This window comes from Aspergillus japonicus (genome assembly GCF_003184785.1).
Source record: "Aspergillus japonicus CBS 114.51 unplaced genomic scaffold BO86scaffold_105, whole genome shotgun sequence".
Taxonomy (NCBI): domain Eukaryota; kingdom Fungi; phylum Ascomycota; class Eurotiomycetes; order Eurotiales; family Aspergillaceae; genus Aspergillus; species Aspergillus japonicus.
The window spans coordinates 11,154-33,867 of NW_020291742.1; the positions used below are offsets into that span (position 1 = coordinate 11,154).

General features: G+C 50.6%; 6 protein-coding genes across 6 annotated transcripts; 1 reads left to right on the forward strand and 5 right to left on the reverse strand.

Annotated features, from left to right (window-relative positions):
• Nucleotides 1-1,272: 1,272 nt before the first annotated feature.
• Nucleotides 1,273-2,379, reverse strand: BO86DRAFT_383909 (uncharacterized protein; the record flags this gene model as incomplete). Its single annotated transcript, XM_025670860.1, has 3 exons — nt 1,273-1,374; nt 1,429-2,313; nt 2,368-2,379. 3 exons carry the CDS (start codon nt 2,377-2,379, stop codon nt 1,273-1,275), a joined length of 999 nt encoding a protein of 332 aa, XP_025522221.1.
• A 451-nt stretch (nt 2,380-2,830) lies between these two features.
• On the reverse strand, nt 2,831-3,646 carry BO86DRAFT_404750 (haloacid dehalogenase, type II; the record flags this gene model as incomplete). Its single annotated transcript, XM_025674044.1, has 1 exon — nt 2,831-3,646. The coding sequence occupies one exon, from the start codon at nt 3,644-3,646 to the stop codon at nt 2,831-2,833; it is 816 nt and encodes a 271-aa protein (XP_025522222.1).
• Nucleotides 3,647-7,875: 4,229 nt separating this feature from the next.
• Nucleotides 7,876-11,756, forward strand: BO86DRAFT_326025 (putative nuclear migration protein; the record flags this gene model as incomplete). Its single annotated transcript, XM_025668551.1, has 2 exons — nt 7,876-10,864; nt 10,930-11,756. The coding sequence occupies 2 exons, from the start codon at nt 7,876-7,878 to the stop codon at nt 11,754-11,756; spliced, it is 3,816 nt and encodes a 1,271-aa protein (XP_025522223.1).
• A 655-nt stretch (nt 11,757-12,411) lies between these two features.
• On the reverse strand, nt 12,412-12,923 carry BO86DRAFT_326011 (cytochrome b5-like heme/steroid binding domain-containing protein; the record flags this gene model as incomplete). The annotated part of the gene is made up of 2 exons (XM_025668550.1): nt 12,412-12,489; nt 12,747-12,923. The coding sequence occupies 2 exons, from the start codon at nt 12,921-12,923 to the stop codon at nt 12,412-12,414; spliced, it is 255 nt and encodes an 84-aa protein (XP_025522224.1).
• A 4,592-nt stretch (nt 12,924-17,515) lies between these two features.
• On the reverse strand, nt 17,516-18,069 carry BO86DRAFT_18693 (uncharacterized protein). Its single transcript, XM_025666634.1, has one exon. It carries the CDS (start codon nt 17,978-17,980, stop codon nt 17,549-17,551), a length of 432 nt encoding a protein of 143 aa, XP_025522225.1. The 5' UTR covers nt 17,981-18,069; the 3' UTR covers nt 17,516-17,548.
• An 89-nt stretch (nt 18,070-18,158) lies between these two features.
• BO86DRAFT_325966 (tyrosine protein kinase SWE1) lies at nt 18,159-21,376 on the reverse strand (the record flags this gene model as incomplete). Its single annotated transcript, XM_025668547.1, has 2 exons — nt 18,159-18,893; nt 18,962-21,376. The coding sequence occupies 2 exons, from the start codon at nt 21,374-21,376 to the stop codon at nt 18,159-18,161; spliced, it is 3,150 nt and encodes a 1,049-aa protein (XP_025522226.1).
• Nucleotides 21,377-22,714: the final 1,338 nt, after the last annotated feature.

Sequence of the window (22,714 nt, forward strand, 5' to 3'; positions counted from 1 at the left end):
TACTATTCATATGCAGGGTGGGTGGATAAAAACCATCATGGATACGGAGAACGGGGTCAGGGGCCGGCGTCCCACCGCCATGGGACGGTCGCTGACTTGCGGCAACCACCCCTGCCCACTCAGCACATGGCCATTCCCCGTGCACATTGACAGTTAGTCACCAGTTGTTACCAGGCGTTACTACTTCGTTACACTCTGTATGGTAAGAGCAGATCTCGTAAAGTAACGAAAGTAAATTGGACATGACGTGGATACGTAGTCAACACAGAAGATAGAACCAAATATTTTCTATGATCGTATCAGGGGAGGGGAGAAGGGGGGGAGACACCTGGAATGCCAAGTCTCTCATGAAAACAGCGAGGTCAATTGATCCTTGGCTGTCTAGTTGTATACGTAATCTGGCTTGCAAAATGAGATGAGGTGATGCTGGATGAAAAAATGACGAGAGTAGATTTAAAAGTATGAGTAGAGTATAAAGAAGGAGATCGTGGATCTTTCCCGTTCCACTTGCCTTACGCTACGCTACCTACGGTACTACTTCGTTACCTACTGACCCCCTGTATGCCACCCGATGCACACTCGAGGCACCCAACCAGTGCACCGACCTCACGTGAACGATAGCGTTTCAAGGTTCAGTTAAGTTCCATGGCTTTTCAGATGCCTGGTTGCCATCCGAATTGGACATCCAATGAAAACAGAATCTATTGAGTTTTCTGGTCGAGTAGCGTCCAGTTCTGAAACAGTTAGGTACGACTTTGAACCCTTGTTTCTCGCTTGGTTGAGACATCCCTGGTAGTCCTGTATCTGGACATTTTACGTCTCAGTGTATAGTATTGAGCTGGAGCACTCTATCGCTGGATTGGTGAAACACACTGCGATCTACTGTCGATTGACTCTGTCTGTATCCTAACCTATTTGACCTGAGCCGATCTTTCAGCCAGCGTGAACCCTGATTGCAGCCCGAGCTCCGGAGATCACCCGGCTCAACCAAGAGAAGAGTTACGACGATCCACGTAACCTATCGTCCCTGGATCGAGATCATACGAAGGCGAATTACTGCTCTGTCTCCGTGACGATGGTGTCAGCTTAGGATAACATGCCAGGGCCTCTATAGCTGCGAAACATTACCGCGAGTGGGGTCTCTTAGAGATAGAACGCTTTATTCATAAGAAGAAATGCATAAGATAAGCGTGTGGTTATCACATGGAAATAACCTAATTGCTCCATCTAGCACTGATACGTCCCCACAGTAAGAATGACGGTCCTCAACCATTATAAGCTCGTAGGCAGAATGTCTGGAGCTGGGCCTGCCGGAATGATCGTCTGCAGGCTGCCCGATCGCTTCCCTAAAGACTTCAGGTACCCAAACTTATACTATCGGATGGCATTAGTGATAGTCCTATCTTGATGTATTGATGCCCGACTCACAATCTCGAAAAAAGTAGTTTTCTTAAATGCTCCGCCTCGGGTACGTGAGGTCTCATCATAATACAACCGCCGATACCAGCGGTCAATCAACGGGTAGTCATGCCTGATCATCTTGAGGTTGCACCGAAAGATCAAATAGTAAGCCACATCAAATCGAGCAATGGTCGGATACAATCGGATGTCTGCTTCCGTAATCTCTTTCCCGAAAAGATATGGTTGATGCCCTGGCTGGGCCAGATGGTCTTCAATCCGATCCAGTGCTTCGAAAAGCGGGTATAGGCTGTCTAGATAAGCCTCCTGCGTCGTGGCAAATCCAGTTTTGTACACTCCGTTATTAATCTTGTCGTAAACCCATGAGTTCATCGCATCGATCTCAGCTCTCAAGTGTGGCGGGTAGAAACCTCCATCAAGCCGGTTGGTCTCTCGCAGCTCATGGGGAAGGAGGTCGTCGAATTCGGTATAAAACATGCGGATTATCTCGCCACTTTCATTGTTGACAATGGTCTCTTTTTTCTTGTCCCAAAGCATCGGGACTGTGTATCGGCCTTCATAATTGGGATCTGCCTTGAAGTAAAACTGGCTCAACCTCTCGAAGCCATACAAAGGATCCGCCGGCGCAGACCCATATCTACCAGAGAAGAACCAACCGTCCGGTCCCAACTCGGGATCGAGAACAACTAGTTGGATTAGATCATCTAGACCTTTGAGTGACCGCACTAGATTAGTCCGGTGTGCCCAGGGACACCCAAAGTTGATGTACAACACATAACGATCCTTCTGCGCCGGAAATTCTGCGTTAGGATCGCGCGAGATAGAGGAGCGAAACGCAGCTGATTTACGCCTGAAGTGGCCGTCCGCATCGGCATGAGAGTGTACGTCAGATTTCTAGAAAGTCATTAATGATCGCTCATCGAAAACAGGCGATGCAAACCTCCATACCTGCTCGGACATTGTGACGACTCCGAATCTTCAAAAATTGCAATCGACCATCATTGCATCAAGACCGTCCGGTCAGCTTGAAGTTAAATAGTTTAGCTGCTCGAAGACCGGATGGCTGGTTACGAACCTGTGCTGACCGCTGACAAATCGACGCGACGTTGTCATTCATGCAACCCCGCATGAATCACACGCGCTGACAGATCAAGAGTTACTTACTGATCAAGAATCGATGGTACAGCAGGGGTCCAGAGCTGCGAAGCGATAATATTGCGTTTGTGGGTTAATTGATGAGATACGTATACATTGAGTGCCTGCGATGCCAGAGGTGTCATGATACACTGAGTCCAGGTCTGAGTCCAGGTCTGAGCCGACTGGGCCGACTGGGCCTGTGGGCCCGTATTGTATATAACCCTTCTTTCTACAACTCTGAAGCACAAAGATCAAGAAAAGACCACCTTCATGCCTACTGACATGTGCTGGCTAGGTCAGGTTCCTCATGAATGCCTAGTCGCCGGGCGACCTCGATCAACCCATCCGTGGCACCGTCGACCCACTCGTCCACATACTGTTCTTTGGCTTGAGCAATCTCTTGAGGAGTGAGATTCTCATCATTGCGTTCCACATAAATGGTCGCAAATCCCAGGGCTTTGGCGGCTTTCAGATCATAAAGGTGTGCAGCCACCATTGCACAATTGCAGGGATCCAGTCCAAAGCGCTTTGCTGCGCCAGTGTACACCTGCGGCGACGGCTTGTATGCCCCGAAGTGTTGCGCACTAACAATATCCGTGAAGGGCAGAGATCCATGGCGTTGGAGGTCTCTCAAGAGAGAGACATTGCCATTGGACAAAGTGCAGGTCCGGAAACGGCGGTTGAGCAATTCAAGGCCCTTGACTGAATCAGGCCACGGCTCGAGTCGGTGCCAGCAAAAAACAAGCTCCCATTGTTCATCCTCGGTGAACAGTCCTTTCAAGTCATGCTGGTGGAGCAGCTTCTGGATGGAGTCGAAATGATGTTCATCAATAGAGATAAAAGCTTGGGATGGGTCAAAGGTTCTTGTGAACTGGCCGTAGGACGCCCTCCATTCTTCCACCAACTCCTGCCAGTCGTTAGAGGACATGGCCGTCGCGCGGGCACGCAGAGCCAACGAGAGTGTTTTCTTAGGGTCTCGCAATGCGCGCTCGGCAGCTTCCCTCAGAGAGCTGGCCACACAGTCGCGCCATTCTACAACCGTCCCAAAGACATCGAAGAACAGCCCTTTGAGAAGTGATGTGTTTGCCATCAGAGAGTGAGTGAATTCCCGTAGCGACGGGCTTTCGGATTTTTGTGTTTCTCGCATCGCTTTCCATGCTCGTTCTAATGTTATCTCAAGCAACTCGCTCCGCGTACAATTGATGAGAAGGGGCTTGATACCGCGATATATCGACGTTCCAGATCGTGGTTGTCGAGCCGAGGATAAGGCGTGGCGGGGTAAGTTGATTAGAGTCCATAGCTAACGTAATTAGTAAGCGAATCGGCCATGTAAGCTAGTCGGCCACCTATATATTATATATAAAATAGCTGATTTTTAAATAATATTATCTTTACTATTTCTTATTAAATTTTTTATAAATAAAAATCTAAAGATTATATATTATAGCTAATAAAAATAATTAAAACTTTTTACCCTATATTTTATAAGATCTTTAGATTTTTATTTATAAAAAATTTAATAAGAAATAGTAAAGATAATATTATTTAAAAATCAGCTATTTTATATGTAATATATAGGTGGCCGACTAGCTTACATGGCCGATTTGCTTACCGATTACGTTAATTAGTACTCCGTACTCTGTACTCCATCTGAACATCGAGTCAAACAGGAATCTTACCAAGGGGGCAATAATATCAGTCTTCAGTCTCACTTGATGGGCTAGGATGATAATCATTTGAGAAGCCTTCACATCTCACCATCAGTGCGCTAAGAGCTACTGAATTCAGGCCGAAGGTCGGAAAGGCTTTCCAAGCTTTGATTGAGTTATTACTGCATGATTAAATGAAGAAAGAGAGGGGAGGAGGAAGGAGGCAGGCTCAGTGACTGCATTGCCTTAGTCATCTCCTGTTTGGTGATTGTGACAGCTACCTGCAGCCCAATGATTAGCGCGTTCAACGGCGCAATCCCAGGTCCTTGTTCGATCCAGACGTTCCGCTGGGGTTTCCAATCAAATGTACATGGTACTAGGTAGGTAATGTGTTTCTTTGCGTCTGTCTCTTCTTTCATACTTTCTGCATTATCCTTACCGATTGATATTTCCAGAGAGAAGAATTCGAAATGCTAGGTACCAGGTACTAGGTGCTAGGTAGTTAGTACTGCCAGTGAGTTAACTAACTTGCCCTTCGTTTCCTTTGACAACAACCCTCAGCATCTGAGACACTTCTCTTCGTGCACGGTTGACCTGTCATTCCCAAGTCGCGCGCTCTTGCCCCTGAGCCGGCGTCCGGCAGGCGCAAAAGCTAGTCGTTTTGCCGCGTGGGTCGCCAAGGATAAAGCCAGTCTGGATGATGTATGGTACGTACTGTACACTACTTATTCTCCACGTTCATCTATTTCAAGCACCAGGCTGACTGACGGCCGATAAGTTATGCTATTAGCAAGCTCTCTACTTCCACAACCTGTCTAGTGCACATCATCAAAGTCCTTCGATGACGATCGGATGCGAACGGACGCATTGCTTAAGGGGAAATTTCCACCTTGAAAGGCCCAGCGAAAAACCCCGTCCCCGTACGAATCGGCCGCCAATCGGCCGCCAAGGTCATAATTCCCTATGATATTAATATCGACCCGCGGGTCCGAGATTTGCGCTGCCTGACAGACTCGAAAAAACCAGCCCATTTTCATGCGCATACGAGCAGTCAAAGAAGGAAAGAACGACACTGGCGATTCGACTACCAAGGCTACGCAAGGGCTTGTCGCTGCTCCGCCTCTAATTTCCGGAATGGGGTCACTTCCCAAAATTTGAGCGCCGGCCCGTCCGTCGCCTCTGGTGTCTAATCCTGAACCAGGGAACGGCGGGAAAAAGGGGTGGGGAGCTCGAGCTGGGCCTACCCAACATCCAAGGATCCTTCCCGGCTGGTTTCCTATGCTCGCTGCTTTTTCTCCGACCTTGCTCGATACTCCAGGATACTTTCAACTTCGACTTCAAATTGGGGAGCACGAGGCACACTGCACCAGCATAATGCTCATCGAGTTGCATTTAGCCGGACCTAGCAGCGTTCTTTGATCTATCCACCTTCTGAATACTGCGTGAGCCTATATGTAGGCTGGGCACCCTCATGTCGACTCATAGGGCTAGTCCAGAGGGCCACCAGACTTGACCAAATTGATGATGGTGTCTACGACACGGGCCACGGATTTCCGATCATAAACTCGAGGATAGACGGAATATTGAAAGCTGTTCCGATGATGGCATGCTAAGGAACTACCGTAGAAATTATTGAGAGGCCAACGACAGCGCTGCTTGCTCTCTTGCACGTTGAGATCTGGTAAGCCTTCAGAATGCCATGCGCAAAACGGATTGCCGTCATCTACGTACTGTGACTGAGTTAAGATGATAATTGTTTGCTCAGCCTGTCCGACAACGAAGAAAGGCTGGAATACAATCATCAAAAACTTATGATGCTCGGAAGGATACACACTCATACTCGAGTACGTCGAGTACCGGTGGTCCAATTGTCTCAAACCAGCGGGTCCCGGACTACCTAACTTAATTAAGGTAACTATAGTACGGACCACGGAGTAGTTGTATCTAGCTCCATGACTAACTGACTGCCTAGCTCTTGACACGAACCCCCGTCACAGCCGCTGCTTAGCACTCTGACTTCGAGTCTCTCTCACTAACTAGTAGACTAATTACAGCACCTGCATCCTTCGCTACTGCCTGCATTAGTAACTGAATGGCTTGTGGATAGTCACGGTTGATTTTCTTTGTTCGTGGACTCCATTTTGTTAATCCATTTTCCATGATGTATGAAACTAGGTAGTTTTTGTCCTTCTCTTTTTGATTAGGGAAGACACATACACGGACGATCTTCCACCTAAATGGACAGGCAAGATAACCTCCTTTTCCCCTCTGTCCTTCCCCCCCTCCCCTCTCTCTCTCCCCCTCCCCCCGCGCGCGCCGTCGTTCTCTCTCCTCTTTTTCTTCTTCTGCTTCCTACGCCGCCTCCTTTTATTATTCTCCACTGCCTGAACGAACGGAGTCGATCAACTAACTAGCATAACCAAAATAGGTTGTCACAGCGTTTCAGAGCCTACATAGAGTACTCATACTGATTACCCCGTATATTCTTTCTCTTTCCTCCCGACCCATGTACCCCTGCGTCCTTAGCCGACTTCGTCGTTCTAAAACCTCATCTCTATCTATCGATTGGACCGGGATCGCTCTCTAGAGCAGCAGTGGCAAGCTCCGGTGGAGTCGTTCGGTGACTTCTCTTCAGTAATAAATAATTGGTAGGTACGTGGAGATTGCCTTCGATGATAATTCATCCATCCCAATAGCTTTCTCTTCCCCACCAAATGATCCCATATCCACACCCCCCTAATCCAGCGAACACCCCTGGCTGGAGCTAACCCCGTTGGACTGGTTGTTCGTCCTTTTGTAACGTTGTCTATCTCGTCCTGATCCAATCGATGATCAAAACCGGCCTACTCTGTATCCGAAGCTCGGACAAGGTTTCTGTGCAGGCGCAAGCCCCAATTTAGTGCTTGATCGGGTGTGATCAAACAGACGCCTTCGCTGATAATCTTTCCCTTCCCCTCAGACGGCCAGTCTGGCTAGAATCCCGGACCTACTGGGGTGTACTGTACAGTACATCATTTATTTTTTGTTTTTGTTTTCTCTGTCTTTTTTTTCGGTTTTAGAGAGAATTAAGGCAAGGCAAGACAGAAAAGAAAATATTATTCGTGTTTCCGGGTCCGCGACGCCGCAGTTGCGCTGCTACCAGATTCGGTACTTCGCATCTGTTCCTCCATACTTCCTATTCGACTTCCCCCGCGTCGCTCATCGTACTTCAAACACCCTCTCTTCCTCTAACTAAGTGACGGGCAGCTTTCTATATCATAATTATTTTGTTGAGTGTCCTCACGCCCAGATCTGCCTGTTATCTCTGCACCAATTGTTCACGAAGGCCAGAGGACGCGCAAGCGTCGAGAGCCGGCTTAATGTATGCCATTTTACTACCTCCAACCATGTTTCCGGCCTTTCAATCCTTTTCTTGCACAGAAGACTGACTGATTGTGATGGATGCTATCTTTTGTCTAGAAGTCGGAAAGTCTCCTTGATCGAGTCCTACAGCTGCTGGTTGGCCAACTACTTTTTCGTCATCGAGGGGTCAGCGGAGCTGTTCTACGCCACTCAGGAGACGCGGCATAAGTGTTATACATGGATGCTGCATGACACATTCCGGCAAGATCTGATTGATCCGTCATCATCAAAGGGATGCTTCAAAGCTATCTCTTCTGATCTCAACGCAATGGCCACCAATAGCATATATACAAGCTCTCCAGTGGCAAAGGGCTTTCCCACTCTTTCGTCAATAACCGCAAGAGCCCCGTCCATTCGATTACAAGTGGACTCAAGCGACCTCTCCTCATTCAGTTCACTGCCAATTCACAGCTTCTCGCCCCCGGGTCTCAGCGACGATGATGATCTCGTGGAGGAAGACAATCTTTCACCCCTGGACCCGCGGCGGTTCACCCCAACGCTGCATGCCTCTTTAGTGTCAGAAATCCTTTCGCTTCGGCGAGATGTGGAGAGTAAACTCAAGGCAATTGAAAGTCTGGAGCATACCTTGGACGAATCACGTACGGAGAATGGCAGCCTCACTGAACGACTATCCAAGTGCATGAAAGAGTCTCGCTCGCTCAAGCAGCAGCTGCAGCTTCTGGAAGGTGGCTCGTCCTCCGCTATCAGTGAACTCGCCAAGGAGCGGGACCAAGCATTAGCAAATATTGCAGATCTTCGCAAGAAACAGGAGCAAGCACAAAAGAAGGCTCGCAGTCTCGAAGAGGAGACAGAGAGGACAGTGCAGCTGTGGGATCGAGAGAAGGACAATTGGGACCGGGAACGCAGGAATCTGGAACGGAAGATTCATGTGGTTGAAGGTCGGCTGAAAGTCATCTTGAATGAGGTGACTGCAGCACAGGAAGCACGCTCTTTTCATTCTACGCGGGAGAGCGAACGCGTGGCAGTCGCCAACGAGAGGCTTACAAGCAAGGACAGTGATTCCACGAGCATCGTCTCAAGCAGCGAAGGACGCCGCCGGACCAGCATTACGAGTGTCAGTACTGCCAACTGCGACGAATTTGACTACCACAATGTACGCTACTCGATGGCAAGTGTTACCAACCTTCCTGTGGTCAAGGGTGAAGGATTGAACTTAGCACAAGAGCTTGATCTTGATGAAGATGATGAGTTTCAGTCTTTCGACCACGGCTTCAGACCCGTATCTCCTGAGGCTCTACCAGAGGAGCGGCCTGTCTCGGTACATTCCCAGCTGTCTAGCACCATAAGCATGGGGGCCAAGGCGAGGAAAATCCTGGGGCTTTCGCTTGGTAGTATGGAGGGTTATGGTGCCAAGAATGAACCGACGTCAGAGCCTGGCAGTCCTCTGAGATTCTCTTCAAACACATTTGTGTATCGAGATACCGGGGTGCAGTATTCCCTTCCTCCGTCACCCACATCGGACTACCTATCTGAGATTAGCGCCTCAGTTCGAGCTCCGGACGAAAGTGAGAGTGAAGAAAGCCGGTGTTCGTGCCAAGTGAGAGATATCAGTACATCAACTCTCACCATCGACATGGTATCCGCTTCCTGTCAAACCGTGGCAGGCCTCCCAACACCTCCGTGGACACCCAGCCTGGACGATGTCCAAGCCCTCAAACCAGTTTTGATGGTTTCATCTTCCATGCAAACGATTGAACTTCCGGTTAGGGAACCCGATGAGCAGCGGATCGGTGTGTCTCTTGGCGACATGGGCGCGTCGGGTCTTGAGATACCAATGATCGCAATACACCCTCCCTGCTCTGAACCACCTTCTCCTCGGGGTAGCGTAGTTCTCCCACCACAAACCAGGAGCGTGTCTTGTCAAGCCAGTTTTAGCTCGAATTCCGACTGTCGGACAATTGGAATTCAAACAGAAGAGATAACGATAAGCCAACGGCCAGTCAAATTGCCGGCTAGTCTGCTTCCATCAGCTATACCAGACCTGCCATTCTACAATGTTGCTGAGGATCTTCCTGTCCAGCCATACTGCCCACCGCCTCCCCGGTCCAAGAAGAGAGAAATCAAGACTAATCAGGAAACCGGGTCGCTTGAGACGGTACAAGCCTATCCAGGCAACAATGACAATGGTCCTTTGGCTGAGGGGTCGGAAAGCAAGCTCAGACGACCACTTCGCTCGAGTAGTCTCTTTGCTGGCTTTGAGCAGGGAAGTGATGATGAGTTACCGAATCAAGTCAACGAAGTTCTCACCGATGACGATCTCTTGAATCGGCCATTCGCTTCCTATACGCTGAAGAGAGGCAAGCTGGTCTCAACGCAGAGCGGCTCAAGCTTGGACGGAGGTGTGCTGGGCGAAATTGATGAGCATATATCAAAGCCAGAGGCTTGTGATCCAGAAGTGTCGCTGGAATCCGAACCTAGAGACAGGCCCGGATCTTCTTGGAGTCAGCGAATGGGACAAGATCACCGACGACAGAACCTTCGCAAAGCAGCCATGATACCGAATGGGCCCGCGACTCGTCAGACTTCTCGGGCTCGAAGCCCCAGTGATCCTGATATTGATAATGGCCGTGCAAGCAGTGCCTTCCACATTGCTCCTCCTATTCCTGTTCCAATCCGGCTCAGTTCAAGAAAGTTTCCTGCCCGTCGAGGTGATGGTCAGCAAAGCCCAACACCATCGAATCCTGGAACTTCTTCCGACCGTGGACGTGCGCAGGTGATGCGGCGTCCAACCCTCCGGCGTGTGCGGTCTGCGACTGCTATGGCGCAGACAGAACGGCCTGAAAGCCGGTCATCACCGATATCTACTTCGTCTGGCAGTCCTGTCAGTCCGCCGCACCCTGCACTTCCATATGGAGACTTTACTGCCCCATCCGGAGATCAAGCCGTCCAGCGGCGCTCAGCTTTTGCCACAACAGCATCTCGCACCTTTTCTCATGGATGGCAAGATTCTACAGCAACCTCCGTCCAGCCCACCAGTGTTGTTGATGCTATCGCACAGACCATGGTCGGGGAATGGATGTACAAATACATTAGGAGGAGGAGATCATTCGGTGTTGTGGGAGAGCACAAAGAGAGTTGGGAAGGGCGCAGTGCTGATGAGGTATCAGCTAATATCACCAATAGTGGTGTAAGGCACAAGCGTTGGGTCTGGCTAGCACCCTATGAGCGCGCCGTGATGTGGAGCAGCAAGCAGCCCACGAGTGGGCCTGCGCTGCTGGGCAAGAGTGGCCGAAAGTGTGAGTACTCTCTTATGCGACCTAATAAGTACTTTGCGTGGCTAACGTGGCTAACGTGGCTACAGTGATGATCCAGTCCGTTCTTGACGTCAAGGACGACAACCCGCTGCCGAAGGGTTCCAACACACAGAGTCAATTTAATCGATCAATTCTTATTTTGACGCCACAACGTGCTCTCAAGTTCACGGCCACGAGCGTGGAACGACATTATGTCTGGCTAACCGCATTGTCTTTCCTAAGTCACACTCCTAGTGGTATTCATGATCTGGCTGCCCTGCCCCCCGTTCCACAGGATGAAGGCACTGCAACCACCCCATCGCCCTCTCTCCGCCGCAATCCTATCCGTGACTCAATCCGGATAGCCAAGGGTCGGCCCCGGCCCCGGCCCAAGGGGAAACGATCTTTCCTCGGTCAAGTCGAACCCGTCCCTGAGCTTCCTACTAGTTTTGAGTCTAGTCCATCTATGGATGCTGCTGACCCTCCGACGGTGCCACGGTTCTCAAACCATTCGCGAAAACGAAGCAACACAACGCCACGGATGCCAATGATGCGTAGCTTCTCCAGTCAAGGCTCAATACCGTCGGTTGAGTCCACGCGGGGCTCCTCTGACACGTATGTCGCGCAATCTTACGGGCCTGGAACTCACAGCACTCGCAACAGCGTCAGCCGACGTACCTCTGAGACTGGCGCGAGGACGGGGAACTTCTTCGATGCAATTGGAACTGTTCGCATGGAGGCCTTCATCGACCAAACAAGCAAAACCCGAGGGCCTCAGTCTGGCCGACATAGCCGGAAGGCATCTAGCACATGGAGCGCGGCTCACAATCCTATTTCTCCGCATCGAATCGGTGGTGAGCCTATTCTCCGTGTTGACCCCTTTGCAGAGTTCTGAGCAGGCTGAGGCAGCAGCCTCTCTATCTGTCCCGTCCTGAAAGACGGTCGCAGTAGAGGTTCCCTTCTCCTCTGCTAACCGATATGTTACATGCATTTGCTTTTTTGATTCTAGCGTCCCGATCTGCAGGCGTTATAGCGTCTTAGATACCATCTCTCGCTCTTTTTTTCCTCTTCTGTGCGCTTATCGAAGAGATGATATTGTTTAATGTCTTATCCTTTGTGGGTGCGGAAGGTATCACAAAATTGTACCCCTGTTGGATGCAAATATGCCGTCTTTGGGTGAAAAAAACATAATTGAAATGATAAAAATCATGATGCCTCCCGCTCGAATAATGCACAGCAACACATTTGAAACTTCCACACACAAGATCGTCAGCCTAGGCAGTATAATATAAATGATCATCCCTCCTCATCCTTCCCTCTAGCCCAATATCCATTCACACATGCTGCAGTGTCTGCAGACGATTTCAGTTTCTCTGTCTGTATATGTGTATATGCTCTTCTCTTGTTCTATGCACGGAAGCGAGCAATGGAGACATAGGGAACCACACGGGATCCGCCGTTGGGGGGTCAAAGGGAAGAGCGCGAGGGGGGAAAGGACATTCTTAGAAACACGTATAAATTCGAATCGTTGTCCAACGGTGGCTTCGGCTTCACAACTTGGCGGCTTCCTTGATCTCTCCAACCTTCAGCTTAGGCGTATACTTCTTCAGCACACCCTCGTTGTGATACTAAGGGGCACCCGCGCAAGAGGACAAGTCAGCCCAGTTGCCAAACTCAAGAGGCACACCCAGTAAACGAAGAAAGGAAAAACAAGAAAGGGGGCATTGTCCCACACAACACGAGCCGAGACGAGGAATTAAGTTGCGCGCGTGAGAGCACCCGGGCTCGGGACCGGAACGGAAACCGGGGCCCGACAACTTACGGTTGCTCCGGAGGAAGAAGGGATGGGCTGGGCAAAGACCATAGAGGATGGAAAGAAACGAACCTTCCAGAACTGCTTTGTAGCGTCCTTGCCTGCGACGCGCTTCAGGATCTTCGCGCCGCCGGGGTGCTCATCCACGAAGTTGGTGACATCGAAAACGTTGTTGTCGATGATGATGTAGAGGCCCTTGTCTGGGGTGTTGTGCGCAGCGACATCGGTGGGGGTGAAGGATTGAGACATTTTCGTCTTTTGAGTGTAGATGTGTGTGTAATTTATGTGTGGGTGTAGTAGGTGTGTATGCCTGTCTCTCTGTGTAACTGAGTGGGGGAGTCAGAGTCGGGTAGTAATTAATTAGATGGTCAGGAGGAGTGGAAACAGGAAGTCAAGAGGAACTGGAAGTGAAGGATGGATGAGCAGCAAGCAGGATGATGGAACGGGGAAACTAAGTAAGTGGAAACGCGGGGAGTGCAAGTGTCAAGTCAAAGTGGAACATGCCGAGGTCCAGCAGTGGAATCTGGCTGGGACTGCCCGGCCCGACTGGCCTCTCTATAATCTATTAGTTAGAGCCGATTGCAATGCAGGGTTGCTGGTTGGCTGGTTGAGCTGTACTCTCTTTCTTGACTTACTCATACATACTTATTCTTCGGACTATCTTTATCCCTTTGACCCGAGCTCTGCTGAAATTCATAGTACTCATACTACTTCCAAGGTTGAATAGAATGATTGAGTTGTCATTTCCAAACAACACACCCGCATGTACATTTACATGTGGTAATCATGCAAAGAGACACATATAATGACATATATTACATCCATCCATCCATCCATCCATCCATCCATCCACCATCAATGGCGTCCTTTGCCTCATCTAGTCCCGGCTCTTTTCTCCAGCCGCCCCCTGTCCCTTCATCTTCTTCTCCAATCCTAGAGTCTCCAGGTCCTTCTTTTTGTAATAGTGCGGAGCAACCTCCACCAACCATTCGGCTTGCAGAGGCATGTTGCTGCGCATATACTCCTTGCTCGTCAGCACCAGCTCAAAGTAGATCACCCACCGTGGGTTCACCTCAAACAACGTGCTTGACGGATGCAAGTACACTGTCTGTCCGTTCTTCACAGTGCGATAACTATCCCCACCGCGTTGAAGTCGCGCCGCATTAGGGAAGAATCCGGCAGTGATGGCCTTTTGAATCGGCACCAAGTTGTTCGACCCGCAGGTGCTGACCGTCACCTCGACCCGATCACAGAGCTTGGCAAGCTGATCACGAACATCACGGGCGCGCGTCAAACTGCGCTGCTGCAAGAAGTTCTCCTTTGCCCACACGTAGCTGAAGTCTGAGTCGACCCATTGGTTCCAAATATTGAGCAGGGTAAGGTGGTCGCCACCATCTTTAATCGTGAATCGGTTGCGAGCGCTATCCGCGTGGATCTTCTTGTCCTTGGGTCGGAAGAATAAGGCACTGGCCTCACCCAACATTGACACAATCGACAGGACCTCTTCTACACAGCCATACTTGTCCGCAGCAAGGATCGCTTTGGCTAGCATAGGGTCGGTCGGAAATTCGGCCATTTGCCTACCAATCTTCGTCAGCTCGCCGCGGTCGTTCAGCGCCCCCAGAGCGTACAGTTGCTCCAAGGCGCGAATGATCGTTTCCGCCGGTGGCGGGTCCATGAAGTCGAATTCAAGCAGCTGGTCAATCCCGAGCGACTTCAGCATCAGGATAACGCTGTTTAGGTTCGTCCGCTGGATTTCTGGTGTCGTGCTTTCTTCAAGTTCATTATGGTAGGCCCATTTGGTGTACAATCTAAAGCATTTGCCTGGACCGACACGTCCAGCGCGCCCAGCCCTTTGGTTGGCAGAAGCCCGCGAGCATGGTGTCACCACCAGGCTTTCCATACCCGTGCGTGGATTGAAGACATTTTCTTTCACAAAACCCGGATCAATCACGTAAACGATTCCATCAATGGTAAGACTGGTCTCTGCAATGTTCGTTGCCAGCACCACTTTCCGTGCCTTGGGTGGCGTAGGCTCGAAGATCTTGGTCTGCAGCTCGGATGGTAAGTTGGCATAGATCGGACAAATGATCATTTCCGGGATCTTATTCCCTAGTTTTCGCGCAGTCTCCTGAAGGCTCTGTTCGGCCGCCTCAATCTCCTCTTGGCCGGTCAGAAAAACAAGGATATCACCTGTGCCCTGGGTAATGTGGATTTGAAAGACAGTCGTGATAGCCGCAGCCAGGTAGTTGGCCTCCGGCTGGGAAGTGTAGTGGATATCCACGGGGTACCGGCGACCAGGAATATTGAATATGGGCGCGTCATCAAAATATTGCTGAAACTTTTGCGCATCCATCGTCGCAGAGGAAATTAGAAGCTTCAGATCCGGTCGCGCCTTCGCGATGTCTTTCAAGAGCCCGCAGGCGATATCCGTTGGTACAGTTCGCTCGTGAGCTTCGTCGATCATCAGCGCCGAGTACTGACTCAAATCGGGCTCTGTGAGGAGCTCTCGTAACAGCATTCCATCAGTCATGTACTTGAGTACGGTCTTGTCACTTGTATTGTCTTCGAACCGGATAGCGTATCCAACTTCATTGCCCAACTTCACCCCCATTTCATCGGCCACACGCGACGCCACACTCATTGCGGCGACTCTACGAGGCTGCGTGCACCCAACCTTCATGCCACCCTTGGTGAAGCCAGCTTCGTGGAGGTACTGGGGAATCTGTGTTGTTTTACCGGAGCCGGTCTCTCCCACGATGATTAGCACCTGGTGATCGTGCACCGCCTGTATGATTTGATCTCGGAACTGATAGATAGGCAGGCTCTTGCGCGTTTCCTCCATTGACTGTAATTTTTTCTCTGCAGCGTCTAGCTGCTCCTGAAGCCTCCGCTGCTCTTGCGTCATGGGTTTTCGTGTACCCTCCATCTTCGCGTCCATGATGAAATTGATTTTTTGTGAGTCGTCGAACACATATTCGTAGTCTCCTTCATCTACAAATTCTGCGCGGTTGATTTGGGCCTTGGCCTTGGCCGTCTGCTCTAGCTCCCACTCTTCATGTTCTGTGATGAAGCGCTCCTGACCGTGTACGTCACGGTCCACATACCGCTTGTACAGCGCATCTTCCTTTTTCTTCCGGTCGATTTTGCCCTTCTCCGTGATGTAGTCCTCCGGCATCATGTAACCGTCCCGGTAATCGTCGATCTTGAGCCGTTCCTCGGCAATCCGCAGAACTTCTCGGTTTCGAGCAAACTCCTCCTTTTCTCGTCGCGTCAAGATAGGATTGTCACGTAGCTCTGCCGTCTCCTCCGCGACCTGTCGACGCAGTAAAGCCAAGCGTTCCGTCTCTCGTTTTTTGAGATACTCTTGCCGCGATCGCAACCGGATTTCAGGCATTACGGCTTCCCGGGCAGAAGCGTCGTCAGCTAAAGCCCGTCGCCGGGCAGCCTCGCCCGCTCTAGTCCGGTCTTCCACTATCTTCTTCGATTTGCCATCATCTTTTTTGGCCAATCGTTTGGCGAACTCATCCCGCTCCTCGAGGTCTCGTTTCCGCTCCAACTCCTTCTTCTCCTCGAGATTCAGATCAGCAGACACATTAGACCGCGGGGATGCAGATCCATCGTGCAGCTGAATCCGCTTGGAAGGTGACACCTCAAAATCGCTGACTTGCTCATCACCGCCATAGAGTTCCTCTCCTGAAATCTCCTCGTCACCCCAACGAGCATCGAAATCGTCCACACGCTGTCGCAGCTTCTTGGTTCGTGGACGTTCTCGGTCTCTAAGCCCTTCCTCCCAGCCACGGTCGCGCTTCCGGGTCTGGTCTTCTTCCCGGCGACTGCGAGCTTCGAACTCCTTACCAACCCGGCCACTACTTCTGTCTTTCTCGTTGCGTCTCCGTCGGTCCCTATCAACCTCAACGTTCAAGGGGCCCAGCGATCCTCGTATATCGGGAATATCATCCTCCATGTCCAGTAGCCGGTATTTTTTCTTCGGTGCAGCGCTCACACGGTCCTTGCTCGTTGCATTACTGCTGTTCCCGCTAGATCCAAGCGTCGCGCCAGTGCCAACTCGCTGGTAAAGCTCTGCGCAAAATGATCCGACGCCATCGGAGCTGCCGTCTAGGAAAGGGAGAAGCTTGTCATGTAGTTCGGTAGCAGATTTCACCGAGTTCGCGGTTGCGAGTACGTAGTCCACCACAGTGGGATCTGATGCATTTGTCAGGCGTAATAGGGAGTCCGACACGAATGTCTTGAGGTCCATGACGTATGGCAAACGGAGGATGTAAAGGTCAAGGCGCAGAGGGATAAATCGGCCGTGGTTCTAGAGTATTAGCCGTCCATGTGATACCAGGATGAAATCTTGCGCTGGAGCCCTAGCATATACGAGTCCCAGCACCGAAGTCTTCTGAAGGAAAAGAGAACAGAAAAAGAAGAAAAGAAAAGAAAAATAGTCGCGTATGGTAGAGAATAAAGATACAGAACACGTAGTGAGGCGATGGGCAGCCGATGAGAATGCAAATGCGGCAGCAAGAGCGGTGAGGAAGGGTGGGTGGGTGCGGAGAGCCAAGCTTGACATCGGCGTCGGCGGCCGGTGGCGAGCCTCCCGGCTTGCTCAAAAAGCACTGTAACTGCTAACTTTATAATCCACAGAACTACGAAAACAATACCAATCGTACTTGCCAGAGCTGGGGTGTCATCAACATTACTTTGCTCGACTGAATACGGCAGTTTCCTGTCTGCTTAGAACACATAGAGACATCCATAAGAAGAGGGATGAGAAGTTGACAGTGGATCGAAAGCAACGCTGAAGAGAGGGCGAATAGTACAGTCAAGGGATATTGGTTACATAGACATGTAGGGATAAGGAAAATTCATCAAACGCCCAAAGTGCACGGAGGAAACAGTGACCATGCCAGTCCGTCCGGGTTTCCGCAACCGGGGAATCCATTAAAGAAGACAGCAAAGGCAATGTATGGCAAAGAGAACGGAAAGTAGAAAACTAGGCAAGTCATAGGCCTGCCACATAGTGTATGATATACATCCTCGCTCAGAACGCAGGACATAAACGCAAAAGAGAGCGGATCATCGTCATATGTCACTTCAGTCATCACGAACTGCAGAAACCCAATCATGCAGAAAACACAGGTACGGGGCGAACAGAATAGAACTGAAAGGGATGCGAATGGAAGTGAGGTCGGTGATGTATAAAGGAAGCCAGGAGTCTCGTTAATCAAGTGACTCATAAACAAAAGAAATTTTGCACAGAAAAAATGAGTGGACAACCACCGTGCAATGAGCCCGGCCATGTCCGGTTCAAATGAGATGGTCGGATGGGAATCTCGATCCCGCCATGGTAATCGAGACAGTCAAATGGACATTAAGATTGATAGTTCGGAATCTCACATAGAACGCCGTCATTAGATGGTATTGTAAAGGAAAGCACCAACTCCGTCGAAATGCATTAGATATGTCAAGTCGTACTGATCAAACATCGATCATTTCTGCGTCTTCAACGAGGACCTCATCAGCAGGGCCCCAGTTGCCTTCGTAGACGGTGGCTCCAGCGCGACGTCGGCCGGCAACGAACTGAACGCCGTAGGTCTCGAGAACTTGCTCCGCCGTTGGTCGATCAAGCGGTTCCGGTGAGATCATCCACCGCACAATCTTGTCCAAAGCTTGTTCATGGCTGGCGTCGACCATGAAGTCAGGAGGATCAACAAGTTCGCCCGATCGTACAAGAGGAACCGCGTTTTGATCACTAGGCTTGCGGCCTCCGAGGAAGCTGTCCATTCCAAAATCGTCATCCCCAAAGTCGGATGCACATAGTTCCTCAAACGATGGTTCCTCTAAGATGGGGTTGCCGGACGCATCACGGAAGATGCTTGTCTCGAAACTGAATGTTAGGCTGGGGATATCACTCATGTCGCCGTTTCGCAGCTTCTGCCACGAAAGCCCATTGTCGGGCAATTCAACATTTCCAGCGATTTCGAACATAATCAGACCCAGGGAAAAGATGTCTGCCGGCTTGTCAAAGCGACCCATCAGTATTTCGGGGCCTATATATTCACGATCACCTTCACCTTCGATGCCATCCTCAGCTGGCCAACGTGCTGCCATGCCAAAATCAGCGATCTTTAATACTCCCTCGAAGGTGATCAGAATATTTGCGGGTTTCAGGTCTAAGTGAATGAAACCCGTTTCATGGATGTGTTTCAGGCCCTATCGCAATCGTTAGTATTTTGTTTCTAGCTTTCTATCGTCTGCGAAGCACAAGAATCTGATCGTACCGTTGACAACTCCAATAAGATCTTCCAGATCCGGAAGTCATCTAATCGTGCCTTCAGTCCAACTTGAGCAAGGAACACATCCAAGCTACCTTCTTCGCAGAACTCTGTTTGGATATAGAGGTGACCATTATCTTCCCAACTGTCCACGAAGGAGATGATGTGATCCGATTTGGTGAGCGATTTGAGTATGTCCACTTCACGAATGCGGCGTTCACGATCCTTAAGCCCAGAGTATGGCTGTTTTGATTTCTTTACAGCCCAGACTTGCTCGGTGAGTGCTTTAGAAGTGTGGGTTCCATCCGAGAGTGATGACGACATTGGCATTTCCAGTGGTTCTGCGACTCGATAGACCTGGGAGAATTCTCCTGTACCGACCAATTCCACTCGTTCGAAACGTGAAGTCAAACTTGGATCCACATCTGGTGCATGGTAGCCAGCCAATGGAAGGCTAGGGCGCTTGCCTGACTGATGGAACGAATCACGAGGACCGGTGGGGGTCGCTGGAAGGTTAGAAGAACTAAAGTCGAGCCTGGTCAAATGCTGTTCGTTGGATATTGATAGCCCACTCGGGTCAGGAAATAGATGGTCTTGCGGTGTGTGAGGGGATCCCCGTTGGAACCGGTCGTGTAGTGGGCTTGAGCTCACTCCTTTAGCTTCCGCAAGCCTTTCCAGGGATGCGATCTGTGAGATAGGAGGAGGATAAGTCCGAGAAGGAAAGAAGCTTTGCTTTGTTGGTGTTGGGGGAAGATCTGTTTCACAGAAAGATTGACTGTTATGGCGGCTGGAGGGCGATTGAGACGCAAACAAGTCATCACCGTCGACGCTCGCGAAACTACCCCGACGAGATGCCTCAAGTTTGTTAAATGAACTGCCGAAGATCCCCATGCCCCGTGCAAATGGGCCCGGATTAGGCCGGTCACTAGGTGGATAGAATGGCGAGGGTGGTGCCATCTCTGGCTGACGGGCTGAGGCTGACATGTCCAAAGGTCGTTCCGGCTGCAACTTCGACCCAGGAAAAAGGTTGATCGGCCGTTTACAGGGGGTATCTGGCATGTTCTTGCTGAATCCGAGACCACTCTGAGGGTCTTCTGCATTGCGATTCTTTTTTGAAATGAGACCCGTGGACATGAAAGCAGCCGGAAGAGGTTTGACTAGCTTGTAATTCTCCGGCGTTGCAAACGAGTCAATGGACGATGTCGAATCCTCCCGAGTGAGATGTCGTAATGGCACTGGCCGCGCGCTTCCCGCAGGAAGAGACTTGGAGAAATCAAAGACCCCCCTTGGACGGTCGGCCTTGTGAATAGGTTCATGGGTCGGAGAGTCGTCAACCAAGCTGGAACCAGATGAAGATTGCGTGATGGTCCTTGAAAGGGGATGGGCACCAGGACGAGCTTGTCCGGCAATACCTCCTGTTGATGAGAACAGCGAACTGCCAGATACACTTCGAGAGGCAAATGGACTCTCTCGATGAGGTTGGAAAAGATTGTTTTCCAGAGACATGCGGGGCCGCACAGGATTTAGGGAGCGATCGCTTTGTCGCTGCTGAAGGGTAGATCTCCGAAGAGACGATGATCGTTTAGGAATTGTAGCGAAAGGGCTAAATGGAGTGACATTGGTTGGGAAGGGCGGCGTGGTGGACTCGGGGGACGATTCGACCGCAGGATCTTCTTCAATCTGTGAAACATCTTCATTATCAAAGATGCTAAATTCGCTCGACAGACTCGTGGTCTGAACGCTTCGTCTTTTTGCGGAAGGGCTACCGCGAGATGCCCGATCCAGATTCATGATTCCGTCGCTGCGTTTCAGTGGGCTGACGGCAGCGTACGAAGCAAATGTCCCGCTCCGTCGCTTCTCGATGCGGGAGTTTGCTTGCCGAGGTGCCAGTGTAGGTTCTAGACATATGGGAGTGTCACTAGGATGTGCATCGACTGCGGTGTTGTCATGAGACGGAAGAACGAGCCCAGGGGTAGTGGGAGAATTTTCCACACCTGGCGTTGTTGGTGTTGATTGCGCAGGCTTCGCATTTCCGTGATCAGTGGAGATATTTAAAGCGCGTTTGACGGGACTTCTCGGGGATGTGCGCACGCGACGCATGATAGGCCTCGTTATTTTGGCGCTCGGGGGATAAGGTACGGCGAATGGTGATTGATGAGATGAACTAGGGAAGAGTACAAAGTTGCTCTGTGCGGATCGCCGGGAAGGTGACAGAGGTGAGGAGATGAATGGAGCTGTCTTCGACGGGGAATGATGTCGAGGTGCCAGCAGTGAAAAGTTTGAGTTCTTGGAAGGCGAGCGCGATAATGATCGGCGTAATTGTCGAATGGCCGTATTAGCGTCCATATGGTGAATACCACTATGAGATGGCAGATGCAATGTGCCACCCGCATCGCGGTGCGGCGAGAAGGTTGCTACCATAATGGTTGTATATGATTGTCAGATCGAGGAATCAGGCCTGTGAGTACTTCACGTAGGATTTGGAAGCGGGCCAGACAGAGTCCAGGTTGGTCTGCAAAGTGTGAATCTGCCAAGTCACAGATCGACGACCCAGGCAGGCTTTCCAGGCTCTCCAAGTCGTGACAGACTTTCACAACAGCCAACAGCCTCGGGAATTATCTTGTGGCGGTGCGCTCTGCCTCTAAGCCAGTTATCAAGCGGATATTGTTTGTAGTGGAATGTTTGAGAGGTAAGGCGCTGCCCCAATGGTTGGGTCTGCGAGATATGTGTTTTCGATGCGACACGACGGATGAATGAACATCAGCAGCTTAGGTCGAGACCGCGGGGGCTTCGAGAGCGCTTGTAGAAGCCTCCATACACCCCCAAAGAAGAGCAACTCCCCCGTGCGTATGCCGAAGGTCGTGGAGTGTGGTTGAAGAAAAACAATCAGCCTCCTTCGCGATCTCGGGCACGGGGCCACGCGTCAGAATCAGACACGCAGACCACGCACACGATGTCCTTGACGGCCTGCGCAGTACGTCGCTGCGCTTAAGACGAAACAGTTTCCTATGGAATGTTTCAGATTGATAGCAGACGTCAAAACAAGCAGGCGCGACGCGAAGATGCAGGAGCGACAGGAACGAGGACGGACGCGACAAGAATTCCAAGACAGTGCGACCAGCTGCAAGCGATGCGCGAAAAAGAGGCAGGCGAGTTGCAGCGCAGGACGTGAGAGGATTGATTCTGATTTGATGAGAAGGAACCCCAGCAGCAAGATTCACCTCCCTTCCGTCTCCCTTTCTTCCTTTAAAACCTGGATGACTGCGCTTCTGCTGCAGAGAGGACCGTGAGCGCAAGGGGTGGCGATTTGAGGGCCCCCAAAAAAAGAATCAATAGCCACGCGAAGTCGAAGAAGGCGAGACGAAGGAAGGGATGAGGATGAGTTGGAAGGATGGATAATCTAATGGAGGGGAGGGGCTGGCGATAGGCCGGAGAAGTTGCGGTATGCAGAGCCAGCCTTTCAATAATGATGAATCAATCGTCCGAAAAGTTACCGTTATGGGGAGGAAAGTTCGCGAGTTAAATTTGGAGGGGAAAGCCGATAGTCGTTTGATGATGGTGATGATGATAAGTTTGGGTGTGGGGGGGGAAGGGAGGAAGAGGGACAAATGTGGATGGTAAGCAAGAGTAAGAAGGAAGGAACAAAAATTTTTGAGTATCTCAAAAAAAATTGCAGAGTGCAAGAGAAGGCCAACGTTGTTAATCGGTAGTTAGTGAGCGAGCGGTTAGTTGGAGGGAGGGAGGTAGTGGTAGAGAAAG